Below are 16,988 nucleotides of genomic sequence, written 5' to 3' on the forward strand. Positions count from 1 at the left end.
GACCCCCCCCCACCCCGCTGAAATGTACCTCCTATTCCTGCACGTTCTGTAACATAACCTTGATCTACAGAAAGCAGACCATTTGCACTGCTGACCTTCAGTCTTAAAAGGCATTGTATTGACAAACGGCCTAATCAAGGCTCCAAGCATATTTTCAAATAGGCAAATGCTCTTATGAAAAACAAAACATAATTTTCGTATGCTAAACGTGGCACCGTGCAGGAGTTTCTCCCGTATCGCAGGATATCTCATTCCCAGAGCTGACGCGTCAACCGTTTGGCATCACACGTGCTTAGGTAACTCGGGTACCGGGGAATCGGCCCACGGCAAGCGCGACTCACGGGTACCAGGCGTGGCACCACCAGCTCTGACGAAGCTCTGCGCAGCCCTGCCACGCTCCACGGGGAAAATTCTGACAGAAAATTGCTTGAAATGCAACGATCTGCAAGACAAGCTTGGCACTACCAGCAGCGGCTCCGCCTGCGCGCTGATAATAAAGAGACCCGGCGGGCGGCGGCTCCGCCGGGTGCAAGCGCAGGGGCCGTGCGGCGCCTCCCCCGCCGCCAGGCGCCCCGCGCCGCCGCCCCGGGCCTCCCCGGCCCCTCCGCCGGCGGCGGCCTCCGCGCCCCGCCGCCCCGGGCGCGCGGGGGTCTCGGCCGCCGCCGCGCCGCAGCCCGGCCCCGGCCCCGGCCCCAGCCCCAGCCTACCGGCTCCTTGGCAGCGGCCGCCACGGGGATGGGGAGCAGCGCCCGGGCGCGGCCCGGCTCGGCCTGCTCCCGGGGGGGCTCCCGCCGCCGCCGCTGCTCCCAGAGCCGGCAGCCCGCGTAGGCGGCGAGCGCCGCGGCGGCGGCCGCCGCGCAGCCCAGCTCCCGCCGCCCCCGCCGCGGCGCCGCCGCCTCGCCGCCGCCCCACAGCCGCCGCGCCGGGTGCGCGGGGCGCGCGGCGGGGCCCAGGCGGCGGCGCCACCGCAGCAGGGCGCGCAGCGCGGCCATGGCCGCCGCTCCGCCCCGGTGACAGCGCACGGCGCCCCCGGGGGCCGCCGGAAACCTCGCGAGAGGCGGGCGGGGGCGGGCGAGCGGCGGCCACCGGCCCCGGCCCCCACCCCGGCGCCTCGCCCCGCCCGGGCCCCGCCGCCGCCGCTCCCCCGGCCTCTCCCCCTCCTCCTCCTCCGTCTGCCCTTTCGTAAGCCTGTGTTTCGGGACCTTCCCGCGGGCCCTGCGAGGAAGCCACAGGCGCTTCGTAAATGCCCCGCTGGTAAATAGCGGTGGCTTTGGTGAAGCCCCCCGGCACACGCAGTGCTAGCTCAGGAGCAGCCGGTGGGGGTGAGCGCGGGCCTTGGTCGCCGCGGGCGCCGATGGGCAGCGGGCCTGGTCGGAGGCCGCGCAGGACGGAGCGCTTTCCAGGGCACCGCTGCGTTACTGCGCGCCGCCGCGCCTGGGAATTGCACAAGTTCTCTGCAGCCGTCTCAGGTCACAGCACACTTCATGGCACCTTTTTGCAACGCCCAGCGCCTCAGCCTTTAACCGTTGTACGTGTGTCCTTCCCTCGTTTCAGCCAGTTCTGCCTTTTCTCCTGAATCACCGATGACCCTGATGTGTCACTGTGGACCGAATGTCAATCTGTTAAAAGCTTATGTGATCCCGTCCACATATTTCAGAAAATACGTAAAGGAAAAGCCATTTTAATCAGTTCAGACACTCTCATGCCTTTCCCATTTCTCGGAAACATTTCAGTGGCTACTGTACTGTGCTAAGGGAGAACGGTAGTTCATGCAACTGTAAGCGGGCCCGTGGCTGAGGTGCCTCGCGTAGGTGTCTGGAAAGGCTGTTTGGTGAACTCAGCTATCTGGAGTGACAGAATTACTGTTTCTTTCAGTATTTTAGGATGCTATAAGCCAATTGATCCTTCGAGTAATTCCTTTGACTTCATCCTTCCCATGCAATAAAATCTAATAAAATTATTTTTTGTTAGTTTTTAATGTCAACTGCATTGTTTATAATATAGGTACGCTCATGAAGTGAAAGGCTTGCCACCTAATCTGAACTATGTCTCTGGACTAAATGATACAGCACTGAAGAACAATATTTAGGTGTCAAGACAATGTGGTTTTGAATACTCAGCATGACCAAAACTCGAGCTTTTTTCTGTAGTTACATAAATAAGGGTTTAGAGGTCTGAACATTCAATTTGGAAACTTTTGTTGAGTGTGGCTCTTGGATCTTTTCCGATCTACCTGCCTGATCCAGAGACATGGTTCACCAACAGAGTACCTTTCCTAAATAGCCTAGTTTTTCCATTTAATTAAAAAAAAAAAACCTGTAGGGCAATGTAGTGTCCCGAAGTTAGTCTGTTTGCTGAATGACTCATCAGTCACTTAAACTGTAGACACAAACCATGAGTTATCTCCCTGTTCACATTGTTGCCCTGAAATTGGCATCTTTACCCGTAGTTTAATGACTTTTCAATAACACCTTTAGGCTAATCTTTCGTTCACTTCAAAAAACCCAACACACATCTGTAACTACTTATGTCTTCCCTGGTGAGGTGTTTGGTAGGAACACAAGTGCGGTTTATTCATGCAGTAGGTCAAAGATTGTAGGCTGGCTGCACAGTTTATGTGTGCAGATTCAGAGACCATCTAATTCAAATAAATCAAGGTGCATTTTCTTCAGTGACTCAGTAAACTAATATAAAAGCTATCAAATGAGACATTCTAGTACATGTCTATATATATGGAAAAGGTCCACCCTTAATGTGTGTAACTGGATGTGAGTCCTCACTGTCCAGCTTCTCTGTCCCATGCCACTTACACAGGAGTTCCTCGTGTATTCACAGCAACAAGGACATGAAAACCATGAATCTTAAAAAAAAGTGAATTTATGTCTTCAGTTAAAGAAATAAAACAGATAAATAATGAAGATGCCTGAAAAATAGAGCTTCCTTTCTGTTGGAAATTTTTCAGCATTTTTCCCTCCCGAGTTTTTGTACTATGTGTGTATAGATCCTTACACACATATATATATATATGTGTACATGCATGCGTATGTGTAACTATATCAGTTCAGAAAGAGAAGTTCTGAATCCTTTTAATGTAAAAACATTTAATTCCAATATTCTCTCTTAGAATCCCTCCATCGCCCTTTCCCCCAATCTGATATTCCGAGATCAAACTATTTCCGTGTTGGCTGTTAGTCTGAAGTGAAACATTTGGTTTTGATCCAGGTTAACATTAATTCTGTATCTATCCCATATTAAATTCCACGTGTCCTTGTTGATATTCTCCTTTCTCTGGTTCCTCACACCTCAGTTGTCCCTTTTTCTCTGTATTTTACCAATCTTCTGGGCTGCCTGAACTTCTTCTCCTAGTGTATGCTTAGCAGATAAATCGTGTATTACTGGATCTTTTTTAGTAAAGCAGAAAATAATTATAACAATTATCACCAAATACAGTAAGAGATGCATACACATTAATGGACAGTGTTTTAAAGATCTCTGTTGATACGTAGGCACATTATTTATTATCCAAGTTTGTCTGCCAATTATGACTGTGGGGCTGTGGGATTAAGTTTCACAGACTTTTCTCTTCTTTCATGTATTTGAACAGAGTGGGGCTACTGCTGCCTCAAGCTATCATAGAAGAAGGCTCAGCTTTGGGCTGGTATTGTCTAAGTTGACAATTTGACAAAACAAAAATTTTCACAAGAATTCCAGAAACTTTAACATTTTTTGTTGAAAACGACTACCTTGAAGAAAAATATTTTAGTCTGGCTGAAATGTTTTGATGAAAAATCAAAAAAAAAAATTGCTCCAAAGAAAATATATGTATATATTGCTTTTAAAAGCGTTGTAGTTATATCTTTTAGAGAGAAATGCAATCTTGATGCGAATGCCGAAGCTTTACTTAATACTACATCTACCAGTTATCTTACTTCAGTAGCCAATTGCTCTGTTAAAAATATTCATAGTTTCCAATCAAATTTTATCTTCACTTGATCTTGCTATTAAATTACAGCCCATTAATGAAATAAATTACCTCCCCAAATAGGCACTTGCAATTAGTGATTAAGTCACTTCTTCATGTTTTTTATGGGCTCAATAGGTCAAGTGTTTTAGTCTCTTCTTCTACTGTTTTCCCAAACCTTGATTCGTTCTTCTAGCTCTCCTTTGAACATTCAGCATGTTCAAATATTCTTTTTAAAGTGTGGACATCCAAGCTGTCTGCAGATAATGCTGTGCAGTGATAGCGCCACAGACCTATTTCTACTCGATATTCCTTCCCTTATCTGTTCAGGGACCCCAGGCATTTAATAGCCAGTGCAGATATGTTCTGTCATGACTCCTTTTTTGACCCACTGCTTCCTGTAATACAATGTCCATGCTTTTCCTCCTAAAATCTCCTAAAAAAAATGACCTAAGAAGATAAATTTCCATATATGGAGCTTGTGATTTGAAATGTGGTTTTATACAGAATTATCGGTTGTAGAATAGCATGGAGGGATCAGTGATAGGGACCAACAGAAACCAAAGGCTGTCCACGTTTCAAGGAAAGCCAGCAAACTCACCGGTATATGTACATTTATCTTCTGAGCGTCTTCCTGTTCTAGTGCTAGAGAAGTTTTGTTTGTGCGCCTCGTCAGATTATGACCTGATTTGTACATCTCCATGTAAAGAATTACTGAAATTTGAAGTTTATTCTAGTATTTTCTTCTTAGTAAATCCTGTACAATGATAGACCCTATTTTCCCCAGACTTGGCAATGCTCTGAGACTCCCACTGTAGCTCCTGCATGTTCTGCTAGTCTCGCTGACAGCAGCCAGCCACGTTTTCTTGTCCAAATATAGGAAGAATCTGGAAATGACCACGGTATACAGATATCTCCAGCCGCATATACTCCTTTATCTTCCACTCAATGGATTTTGTTCCTTTCTCATATATTCACGACCCCCCCATTCATTCTCTTAGCTGATATTTTATTATATCATTAAAATTTTATGGCTGGCACAGCACTGTTGTAAGAGAGTTCTGAAATTAATGAAGCCACAATAAACTGCAGGACATAAAGTTTTACAGCTTACATGCTTTTCTAATCAAGCTGGTTTTACGTACACACACACACACACATTGGTCATATACATATATATATTTGTATGTATGTACACATAAATATATATAATACATGTACTGCATATTACATACATATATATAAAAACAGTTTGGTTTGATACATATGCTGTATATATAGCATATGTATTATATACACATATATAGAAAATAGTTTGGTTTGATATATATAGCATATGTATCAAAGTTTTCAGTTGATTGCTTTCTTCATTCCCTTGGTAGCCACGAGGTACTGCCTACGACAATATGCTATTATTAGGAAATGTACAGTAATTATATTGTCTACTGAAGTCCTAACTACTTGCTGTGGAAATAAAAACTGGACCACATATATATTTGTTCAATGACATTGAAAGTGCTGTCTCTAGGAAGTATACCAAAGTCGATTAGATTGTACTGTATACTTTAAGTTGAATAATGTACTGTTGTAAAAGCACTCTTCAAAATTATTTAACTTCCCATGATATATTCTCAGAAGGCGCAAAAAAAAAAAACTTTAGTGTTATCTTTTCCTGTCACATGACTAGTGCAAACAACAAAAAAAATTCTTATCTTTTTGTTTCTTTTCTGGTACTTTATAAAATAGCATAACCAGTTGAGTGCCCAGACATTAAAGACTCCGCTCGGAAAAGATCGACGTTATGTGGTCCACTCTACTTGAAACGTCTCCATTATATAACAGGAAAGAGTTAGTTAGCCATAAGGGTCTTCCAGTGCGTGATGGCTGAGGATACTTAAAGCAGTGGTGGTGCTGTCTAAGCAGAAGAGGCCTCCCCTGCTCACGGGGCTCGGGGAGCACCGCCGGGCCCGGGAACCGTCTGCCTAGCGGGGCACCCCTTGGCTCAGAAGACTTGACCTGCTACGCTCAGCTGCACCCTCCGAGTGCGCGTCCCGCAGTGTAGCAGCTGGGATGGACTCATTACGGTTTGATCTTGACCTGCCATTCATGTCAATAAAAATCCTTGATGCGTGTTTCAAACGTTTTAGGTGTATGTGAGTAATCAGCATACAGGCTACTTGAGAGATCGGTGCCGTATAGTTTATTCAACTTTGATCTATTTCTTTGATTTAGCACTGCAATTAAGTAGATTTGGTTCAAAGAGAAAGCTCATTGGTTGATGTTTTACACTGATGTGATAATGTTTACACAGATGTGCTTTGAAATCTCAATTATAGTGGATTTTTGGGTCCCACCACATGACAGGCTCCTGTTATCTGAAAGGTAAAATAATATAACATCTATCTGTAACTGCCTTCAGAGCAGGTCTGCCTGCGCTCTCTTCTGAGGTGATTTATCTGATCATTGTATTTAGCATTAGTTTTTTCTGTTTTAAATCCCTCCACAGTAAATCACTTGCTTTAAAGCAGCCTTTTTATAATTCAGGTGCACACAGGGGCAGTACTTAGGACTGCAATGATGAAAAGGTGTAGCATTACCTGCTTTAAAGCACCTGCCAATTAATTAGCCCTATACTCTCCACAGCAAATAAAGCTAAGCAGTCAAATCCATTTGATCTCCCAGATTTAGACTGTGACTGAAAAGACCATGGAGCAAGACTGAAGAACTAATCTTTCATGATTCTCTACAACTTTTTTGTTTAAATGAAACCTTAAACCGCCAGGCGATTCTCTCAAACTTTTGAAAGAATTAACTATGAGAGATCTTGGAGTTTTATAGCATAATACCTTGTTTTAACACTAGTGAGGAAATGCATTGCATTTCTTGAACGCTAAGATGGGTCCCCAAAGTTCATTATGTTCCAAAACAAGGAAAGAAGGCAAAAGTCGAGATCTTAGTTTTAATATACCATTGTTTTATCATTGTTAATAACGAACATTCGTTCCAGGAACAAATTTGCATCCCTGAGCAGTTCTACCCTTAGGCTGAAAAAATGCATCTGCTCAGCTGGAACAGGATAGTGAAGTCCTAAATTGATCCAAAACACTGTAGGAAGGCAGCAGAGTACTTTCAATGGATAATATTATTGGTAATATACTTGCCCCCAGACTTTGGCGATGAGCCCCACGCAAAGCCCCAGAGAAGGCGGGTTAGCCGGGCCTCCCTCGCCCTCTTTCTTTCCTCATCTCTGCCTGCTTTGAAAGCATTTACCCAGGGCACGGAGCTGCCCCTCTGTGTCTTTAAGATGTGCTGTCGATACCCAAACGCCGCGTCGCGCTAGCGATCAATTAAACGCGAGGGAGAACTTGCAGAGGGGAAAGCACCTCCCCGACTATGCCAATTTCTTTAAAAAATCCCCCTCTTTGTAACCGAGGCGATAAAAGGCAAGGGTAGTGCGTGCACGTTTTATTGGCGTTTCAGAAACAGGGAGTGAAGCTGTCAGATCTTGGGGGTTTTTTTCCTCCCTCCTTTCATGTGTGTCTGGGCAGGTCTCACCCTCGGGAAACGCCCTGTCGCCCGCTCCCCTCCCGCCGCTCCTGCACCTGTCCGCGCCCCGCCCCGCTGCTGCCCGCCGCGGCCGCGCAGCGCCGCGCAGGGGGCGGCCGGCACCCCCGCCCCGCGCGTGGGCGTGCGTGTGCGTGTGCGTGTGCGCGCGCGTGGGCGTGGGCGTGTGCGCGCCGCGCCGCGCCGGGACCTCCCTCGCCGCAGATGAGAGGAAGGTGCGAGCAGAGGGGCGCGGGCGCGGTTTACAATTTCAAACGCGGCCTCCCCGGCGCGGGCTGCATTAGCATATGTCAGGGGGCCGCCGCATATATATGCGCGCGCGGGGCGCGCAGCCACCGCCCCGCCGCCCGGCTCCCCTCGGCTCCGCGGCTCGGCGCGGCCCCGCCGGCTCCCACGCGCGGGGCCCCGCCGCGCAGCCCCACATGCCCGGCGCGGCGGCCGCTGCCCCGCGCCGCGCCCCCATGGCTCCGCCGGCCGAGCTGGGCGGCTTCCTGGGCGGCCTGGACGGCCTGGGGCAGCCGGTGGGCGCCCACTTCTTGCTGCCGCCCGCCGGCGACCGCCCGGCGCTGCTCGGCGACCGCCGCGCCCCGGCGGAGCGGGCGGCCCGCGGCGGCGGCGCGGCGGCGGGGGCGGCGGCGGCGGACCTGGCGCACCTGCAGGGCATCCTGCGGCGGCGGCAGCTCTACTGCCGCACCGGCTTCCACCTGCAGATCCTGCCCGACGGCAGCGTGCGCGGCACCCGCCAGGACCACAGCCTCTTCGGTAGGCGGCTGCCCGCCGCGGCTCCCCGGGGCGGGGGGGTGTGCACGGGTGTGTGTGGGTGTGTGTGTGTGTGCGCAAGTGCACGTGTGTGTGTGTGTGCAAGTGCACGTGTGCGTGCACCTGTGTGTGCGTGCACGTGTGTGTGTGTGTGCAAGTGCACGTGTGTGTGCACCTGTGTGTGCACGTGTGTGTGTGCAAGTGCACGTGTGTGTGCACCTGTGTGTGTGTGCACGTGTGTGTGTGCGTGCAAGTGCACGTGTGTGTGTGCGTGCACGTGTGTGTGTGTGCAAGTGCACGTGTGTGTGCACCTGTGTGTGCACGTGTGTGTGTGTGTGCAAGTGCACGTGTGCGTGCACCTGTGTGTGCGTGCACGTGTGTGTGCAAGTGCACGTGTGTGTGCACCTGTGTGTGCACGTGTGTGTGTGCAAGTGCACGTGTGTGTGCACCTGTGTGCGTGCACGTGTGTGTGTGCGTGCAAGTGCACGTGTGTGTGTGCGTGCACCTGTGTGTGCGTGCACGTGTGTGTGTGCAAGTGCACGTGTGCGTGCACCTGTGTGTGCGTGCACCTGTGTGTGTGCGTGCAAGTGCACGTGTGTGTGCACCTGTGTGTGCACGTGTGTGTGTGTGTGCAAGTGCACGTGTGTGTGCACCTGTGTGTGCGTGCACGTGTGTGTGTGTGCACCTGTGTGTGCGCATGCGTGTACATGTGTAGGGGCATCTGTGTGTGCATGGGCACCTGTGTGCGCGTGCACACATCTACGTATGTGTGTGCATCTGCACGTGTGCGCACACCTGTGAATGTGCACGCACACCTCTCTGTGGGCGCATGCGTGTGGGTGTGAGCGTGGGCACACATGCCCGTGCGAGCGAGGCGCGACGCCGGCGTGCTGGGGCAGGTGGGTGCGCGGCTGGGCTGGGCGCCGGCTGCGCCCTCTGGCTCAGAGGCGTCAGCGCGAGGTGCAGGAGGGGGCTGCGCCCCCGGTGCCGGCCGCGAGCCCCCCGCGTGCCCAGCTCAGCCTGCGCTGGGCGCGTGTGAGTGCGGGCACACGTCTGCCAGCGTTGCGGGGAGGGGGAGCGACAGGGTCGGTCACGCCACTTTGTGTAGACCAGCTGTGTTGCAGTGTCTTGAGTCTCCCTAAATTAATACAGACTGTGGGCTCAGTCACTCCGACCCTTTCCGCTGCACCAGGCTGCCTTGTTTTGCCGAGCAGGGAGGCCCAAAATGCCTCTTCTGCTCAAATGCTTAAAATGCTTCATGGTCCTTTCGGTCAATAAACCCAAAGGAGGAGAGGACGACCCAAGAATGTAAATGTTTACTGTGATATAGGAGTAAATCCTCAGTAATGGGTGTAGGAACTGAACATCTGAACAAACCTGCTGTTGTCAACTACACGTGAATTTTTGTGTGCATTGATTTAGCAGTCATAAATAGGTGATTAAAGAGTTTCCTATCATCTTTCCCATAGTCAAAACAATCTGCTAGAATGGCTCTTAATTGCTTTTATAACACATGGATGTTTTCAGAAGTAAAAGAGCAGGAGTCAAACAGAAAGTCCTTCTCAGAAGGAAGATTTCCTACAGCATGTAAACATGAAATAAATCTTTGCTTAAAAAGAAACAAAAATTAGCCCCAGATCAAACATTCGTTGGCCTTTTTAGAAATGTTCTTCCTTTCTTCAACCACTGTTCTCTGCAGGTCTGTCTGATGTGGTTGCTTTGTGGGTTGAGTCACCTGCTTATTATAGCTTTGAAAAAGGGTGGCTTTGAAAATAATACCAGAAAGACAAAATACCTCCACCTCTTTTTATGGGATTTTGTGCTGTAGGAACTGGAAAACCTATGATGATTTACACCCAGTAGGATTTTGAATGCTTACTCTTTGTAAAGGATTTATTTCCTTTGCTTCTTGGTAATATAAATAAGAGACATGCCAAAGCGCAATTAAAATTCAAAACACTTTAAATTATTGTATAGTCCAGACAGTCCATCTGTCTTAGAGTGAAAAATAGTCCTGAATGAAAAAGAGTAGTCACAAATACAGAAAATAGACAAAAAGACATAGTCAAGCTCAAACACACTGTTTAAGCACTTTACTAAGATTCAGATTTTCTTAAATGTTGTGTGGGTTTGTTGCTGCACAGCAAAACCTTAGGTATGATTGTAGAACAACTGCTTTTTGAGATTTTCTTTATGTTGTTAACTTTCAAAAAGCCAGTTCACACATTGCCTTTCTTTCATTTTTCATTTGTAATGTAATCTGTGCATATCAATTGGCTAGATGTGTTGTGCATGTACTTGCCAAATTGCAGCCTTCAAATAATGCCCCATGCTCCTGATTACCTTGTATTAATGCATATTATGTTTTGGACCAATGTGGTATAAATAGTGCTATAATTCAAGCATTAGAAAATAAGCAACATAATTCATGCACATGAATAGCCTGCACTGATGATAGCAAGTTTTTTCGAGAGGTGTGGGCCCATATGCTAGATAAGATGTCTGGCAAATACCTTTTTTTTTTTTTTTTTTTTCCCTGTGGGTAGATTCTGTTTTATAAAATTCCCATCTGTACTTTGATTTTCATTCAAATGTTCTAAAAATGGATTTTTTAAAAAAATAATGCTATAGAGAAGGTAAAATATATTTTCGTATTATTCAAGCCTATCTTCCAGTGTTTGAGTAGGAAGTTTGGCAAATAGCGTATAGTCATTATAGATTGCAACTGTGTAGTACTGAAGGCTTTAGCCTCAGTGATGAATGGAATCCTTTCTCATTCAAAATAAAAAGGTTTCTTTAAAAAATGTAGCATTTTTCCAAGATGTGGCTTCTCAGACTGCTTTCCTGTGAAAGTCATAAACATTTCTATTCAGTAGTTGAAATTTCAGAAAATGTAGGCCACATTTATAACAATAAATCAGGTTTTCCGCTTGCTTTCAGCTATATTTTAGATGTATTTCTTGATCTTTGTCACAGGTTGAATTAAAGCCATCTCTTTTATTTTTTCCCTTGGGTGTATGTTCAGGTATCCTAGAATTCATCAGTGTGGCAGTGGGACTGGTGAGCATCCGAGGTGTGGACAGTGGCCTTTACCTTGGCATGAACGAGAACGGAGAGCTCTATGGATCTGTAAGTACTGCCTTCGGCTCACTGCATACATGTTTAGGTTTTGATTCCCTTACCAGCACTGAGCAAACATCTCAGGCAGCTAGCTTAGGTAGTCTTTGCTTTCAAAACATGACCATCTTTTCCTGTTGAAAAGTATACTAAATTCTCAAAGCATGTGGTATTGACTTGGATGCTGAAGATTTGATGGGAAAATTTTCTCTGTCTTAGATTAAGAAAACTGAAAAGAAATTCTTTTTAAATTAAGACAAAAATAGCTATTTAAACTAGCTATTTAAAAAGCCTTTAAGTTGCCTGGTATATAATTTTCTTTGTAAGTATTAACCCTGCGGAACTATCATGGTCAGTGCATATTCTATCATTAAAAATATTTAATGCACGTGCAAAAGAATTAAAAGGATAGCTATGGAACAAATAAACAAAAATTAGTATAATACCCTGACTTACTTTACGTGTAGCCTAATGCAGCTTTAGAAATCAACAGGTGATACTTCCAAGTACCAGCTTTCTAAAGTAAAAGCAGTCTTTCAAATGTTGAGGGGAAAAAAGATGATACCGTGTGTCACAGTTGTGTACCACTGTTATTTGCAAAACCTGCATGGGACAGGAGTACTGGCAGTACCTGTTGGTCCAAACACTGGAATATTTGTGTCTAAGAATTAAAATAAGCTTGTTCTCATTAGTTATCTGACCTAAGGAATAACTTCAACCTGACACTGTAAAATATAAGCTTTAATTTTCTTTTTTTTTTTTCAGTGCTAATAGAGTAGTAATGGTCTTGCGCTCCTTCCAAGTCTTAAAATGTCTTGAGATAAAATATTCTGTCTCTCCTCCTAGCTAATGCCTCATGGTTTTAGAGCATAGTTTTTGGCACTAGCAAGTAGATATTTGAAGTCCATCACTGCTGTTTCTATTGCTTCTGGGACCAGCTTATTTATGGTTTAGCTATACCTCTTATTTCACATTGAAAGCGACAAATACTTTCTACACAAAAAGGAGAAAAGTGTGTGTTATCATTATTTGTGACTTTACGGATCATGAACATCCTTTATGGGTTTTGGCCTAAAAGTGTTAGTATTAAAGGCTTTCATGGTATTTGGTGATCTGGTCAAATAAGAAATGGTGACCTGCTGGCAAAGTTCTTGCCCTTACACTGGACTGTACCACTTAAACTGAGGTGATGATAGCTTTTCTTTGTGCTGTAACCGTGTTTTTCCCACAGAAGGAAAGCGGTAACCACCTACCTTTTGTTGCGGTCAGTCCTGTTTAAAATGTGAGAAGTGAAGTGTACCACAAAGAACACTTTCCAACACCTTCCTGATCTGTTACACCGTGCCTGAGTCCCTCCACCAAGTCTCATTTCTAGAAGGAGTGGATACCCCAAGACAGACCTCTCTGGTATAGTTCCTGGAGGTCAGGTGAATTCTAGTTAAGCTGTGCACGAGGAATGCCTTCCTAGAGGGAGTCACCCAGCTGGTGTTTAAATCCAAAACTGTGTATGAAGGGGTCCAGTTTTCAAATGAGTAAAGGATAAATTAGCCTTCCAGACTCCATTTCATGTCTACATACTCTTTTTGGGTTTGATTTGTTAACAGTTGAATGAACAGTAAGGCAGCACAAAGCCTAAAATATTTTGTTCACTTTTATCATGTTTTTTACGTAAGTGTGTGGAGGTATTTAGTCACTGGTTGCTGAAAATAGCTTGACTTCCTATTTTTCTTCTCTGTTTCTTTCTGTAGGAGAAGCTAACTCCTGAATGCATCTTCAGGGAGCAGTTTGAGGAAAACTGGTACAACACTTACTCATCCAACGTGTACAAACATGGAGATTCAGGGCGGCGATACTTCGTAGCACTTAACAAGGACGGTACCCCCAGAGATGGGGCGAGGTCCAAAAGACACCAGAAATTCACCCATTTCCTGCCCAGGCCTGTGGATCCCGAAAGAGTTCCTGAACTGTACAAGGATGTGTTGGGATATAGCTGAGGCAGAAGTTCAAGAGAGCCGTCGACGAGACGTTCGATGTTACTGCTTTGTCTGTGGCAATGCCAGCGTGGAGAGTTTGCAGAGTTCTGCACTACTGGGTTTGAAGAAGCTGCGCAGTGACAGCCAAGCCTCTCTTTCCTGGCGTTCGGATTTAGGAGACAAAGCCTTGAAGCTTGGAGCGGACCAGCCTTGCTCAGATTTGCTGAACTGTGTGGTAGCCAGTAGACAGTGGGAAGCTGGAGCGTGACTTTTTTTAAAAATACCAAACTCCTACCTGTTTTGTCTGGATTACTTACTGTCTATAAATTAGCAAAAAACTACCTACAGCATCTGGATCAGAGAACAGCTGGAAGAAATAGTAAGAAATGAACTGTAAAATAGTGATAAATCTTAGGAACTGTATATGAAGTTGTAGTGGCTCCACTTCAGTGATGGACCTTAGATGTCAATGTATCACACTCAGAGCTGGAACTTTTCTTCATAGGATGGACCTATTTATACATCTCCAGATAGCATATATTTATTTTATATATTTATTTATTGAAGAGTTTATTTTTTACTGGGATATGAAGAGAATACAAGCCCCCAACCCCAATGAGAGATCATTTACAGTGTCAATATTTAGCAGTGTCCGAGTAGACTCACAATGCAGAAATGACATTACATTGCAATGCATCCAAACCCTGAACATTCAGATTTCATTGTTTATCAATTATAGATTAGGTTATATTTTATGCACATACCATTGCCTCATGACTCTCCTTATTTTGGAAAGAACTGTGGTTGCTTTTGACCTATGAGAGTGCCTTGCAGATCTGTACTGAATTCAAATGCACATTTGAAAAGGGAATTAAAAATGATTTCACTTTATTGGGTTTACTGTCATTTTTTTTAATGAAGAGTCTCTTAGCACACTATGTATAGCATTGCAAGCCTAAAACAATTATGAAAAGTGTATTGCAGTTATCTTAGAAGAGCAAGCTGTATTAGCTCTTAAAATCTTGATTCAAATCACAAGGTGCTTGATGTTTTTTGCCAAATGGCTCCTGGTATCTTTATTAACACCTGAATAACTAAATGACTAGAATTCTCTGCATTGCTTAACATTTTCAGGTAGGAGTCCCATCACCGTATAAGGTGTTTTAATTATTTTCTCTATCTACCACCATATTTAAGGTGGAACAGTAATGGAGTAAAATCTGATACTGCTGAATGAAAGGCTTTGTGTGAGTGCAGGTTGTTTCTCCACTGAGTACAGAGGAGCCTAAGGAGACTACTTTCTCATCTCAGTTGCCTCCATTAGGGAATAATCTGAGCATCAGTTTTTGAGTGAAGCCTCTCAGGACAAGGATGAGATATACCCCTATGCTAGTTATAACTAAACACGAGGTAGATTACGCTAATTTAATTTACAGTAATATAATTCAGGACTGTCAGTTATGAAACACAAACTCCTCTGCAAATTGACATGCAGGAAAATCTCCACACTCTCTGAGAATACTAAAGGTTTTTGATAGAACCTGTATCATTTAGACCTCCACCCTGCTGCAGATGCTTGCCCAGAGGTGGTCTTGCTTTTCGGGGACTGCGGCTGCATTGACTCCAGCTCAAAGTAACCCCCTTTGAGTTGCAGTTTTGTGGATGCATAGATGGTTCAAGTACTGCACGCACATCATTCATATCAAGCCAAAGTTAAAGCACTTCCCAGTATATAACACACTTGCTAGAATCATTACTATACCAGAACTTCCTGCAATTTATAAAGAGAAGTGGATGAGCATAGATTACTGATAGACTGTGGGGGAAAAAAAAACATTTGACTTTCTCCCTATTAGAAACTGATTGCAGGTGCACAAAAAGATGTTTCAGGATTTTGTAGCTAGCAATATCTAACTTACTGAGGTTAAAAGGTATCATTAAAATAGGCAGCGGAAAAACTATCGCATCCTAAATATAGTTTGCTAAACATATGTTATAATGCACTTCAACTTACCATCAGGTATTGATTTTATGGTTGACATTGAGTCCCACTAAAAATAGATCAATGACTAAACAGAACAGCGTATGCTTTAAATAGTTTTTTTTTTTTCCTCCATGTGTTAAAAAATAATTCATTCCACATAAATTGTGTAACAAACCAATGACTGCTGCTTGGGACATAATTCCCATGCATTTCTAGCAAACATGCTGAGTGTTTAACTCATACAGAGTTATGTTTCTTTGGATTAGCAATTTACTGTTAATCTAGCTACTTCCAAAGTAAATTGAAGATGGCAAGGGCTGCAATCGTTATTAGACGATATACTTTGTATCCTTATTGTGCATTTTTTAAAAATAATTTTGATACAGTCCAAAACAGTAACTGAGGATAGCTTTAGGTAGTAAGTAATCTTCAGCTGGAACTTCTGAATCCAAGCACCTAGCCAGCATACAGATGAAGAAGAAATGTGGTATATGCTATTATTTGCTTGTCCCATTCTCATTTTAGAGAATATGTCAATAATCTTTGAACAAACTGTAATGCAGCAGGTACTATGGTGATGAATGATAATACAAAAACTTCAGAGCATTGAAAACCTATCATCGACTCCGTATATTTCCATTGAAAACAGATTCTGCATTTTCCCATTTCATTTGGCTTGTAGCATTTATTTTCATTCTGCTATATTCTGTCCATCATAATCTTTGGATGCAGTTAAGGCTTTTCTACTTTGAAAATGGCTGTAGATGTAGACGGATGAGGCAGGATGTAGATGTAGAAATCACACTTTGAAATACCTATTTTCTTATGTCATTAGACTGGTACCTTTACTTGCCAGTGACTGTTTTATGTGTGGCTTTTACTTCCACTAGAGAAAGGCCAAGTGGTTAGAGAGTTTGGTATTTAACCAGCAGAATTACTGATTTAGTCATTTTCTTTTGTATCAGGCCATATCAGTCTGAAAGTTGTGGGTTGCACGATTGTCCTGAAAAGGGTAATCTGAAGGCAGTGACATTGTTCAAGGTTCAGAGGAAATCTCTGAGGGCAACAGCATGAGTAACTGGTAACTTCAGACCTCTCAACTCCCTGGTTTTTGTGTGTAAACTGTATTTTTTACGTTTTCAATAGGTTTAAGAGACAATGTCACATCTTGAAATAAATCCCTGCATGACTGGCCACCATATTTCTGCCTTCCCATTTTTCCAAGGAAGGAGAACCATTCAAGGTAGCTATTGAGTTTGCATAGCAGGTGCAGCTCCACTTGGTGCTTCCCACTTGCTCTCTTAGCAACTGTAAAACTTTTGATCCTTTGATCTCAGAGCTGGCTGAAAATCCGGTGCTTCATGCCAGTTCTGTGTTTCTTTGTGTTTTGCTTCCTACCGCTCTCTCTTCCAAGTTGTGTCATACTTAATATTCTAGTCACACATAAAAGTTTATGAAAACCAAAAATCACTTGTACTTATGAGCATATTTGAAGCCAGACCGTTACCTTTATTAATCTCTGTGTTCTTCCGCAGAGTGCAGAAGAGTCATTAAAGTTTATGTAGTTGTGTATGTCTTGTAGCGGTGATAGCATATAGGACAACCCAAGAGTTTAGGAAAAAGTGGTGTT

At 44.7% G+C, this 16,988-nt stretch overlaps 2 protein-coding genes across 7 annotated transcripts in view; one reads left to right on the forward strand and one right to left on the reverse strand.

Moving 5' to 3' along the window:
- MICU3 (mitochondrial calcium uptake family member 3) overlaps positions 1-1,065 on the reverse strand; it is a 56,675-nt gene extending 55,610 nt beyond the window's left edge. For 4 of the 6 annotated variants that reach the window (XM_064511109.1, XM_064511108.1, XM_064511106.1 and 1 more), the window contains exon 1: positions 708-1,064. In XM_064511109.1, the coding sequence (XP_064367179.1) occupies positions 708-992 (285 nt within the window). In that variant the 5' untranslated portion in view covers positions 993-1,064. Of the gene's footprint in view, positions 1-707 lie in introns of all 6 variants that reach the window. The other 2 variants (XM_064511111.1, XM_064511110.1) reach the window with 1 other exon arrangement.
- Positions 1,066-7,872: 6,807 nt separating this feature from the next.
- On the forward strand, positions 7,873-14,265 carry FGF20 (fibroblast growth factor 20). Its single transcript, XM_064511112.1, has 3 exons — positions 7,873-8,287; positions 11,310-11,413; positions 13,150-14,265. Exons 1-3 carry the CDS (start codon positions 7,948-7,950, stop codon positions 13,393-13,395), a joined length of 690 nt encoding a protein of 229 aa, XP_064367182.1. The 5' UTR covers positions 7,873-7,947; the 3' UTR covers positions 13,396-14,265.
- The last annotated feature ends 2,723 nt before the right edge of the window (positions 14,266-16,988 follow it).

The sequence above is a fragment of the Dromaius novaehollandiae genome, chromosome 4 (assembly GCF_036370855.1).
Source record: "Dromaius novaehollandiae isolate bDroNov1 chromosome 4, bDroNov1.hap1, whole genome shotgun sequence".
In the NCBI taxonomy this organism is placed as follows: Eukaryota; Metazoa; Chordata; class Aves; order Casuariiformes; family Dromaiidae; genus Dromaius; species Dromaius novaehollandiae.

What these genes read in the sequence shown, in the direction of transcription:
- FGF20 (XM_064511112.1), top strand. Translation starts at nt 7,948, where the DNA reads ATGCCCGGCGCGGCGGCCGCTGCCCCGCGCCGCGCCCCCATGGCTCCG. An exon ending in CCAGGACCACAGCCTCTTCG is followed by an intron (nt 8,288 to 11,309) that starts GTAGGCGGCTGC and finishes GTGTATGTTCAG; the next exon opens with GTATCCTAGAATTCATCAGT. An exon ending in ACGGAGAGCTCTATGGATCT is followed by an intron (nt 11,414 to 13,149) that starts GTAAGTACTGCC and finishes TTCTTTCTGTAG; the next exon opens with GAGAAGCTAACTCCTGAATG.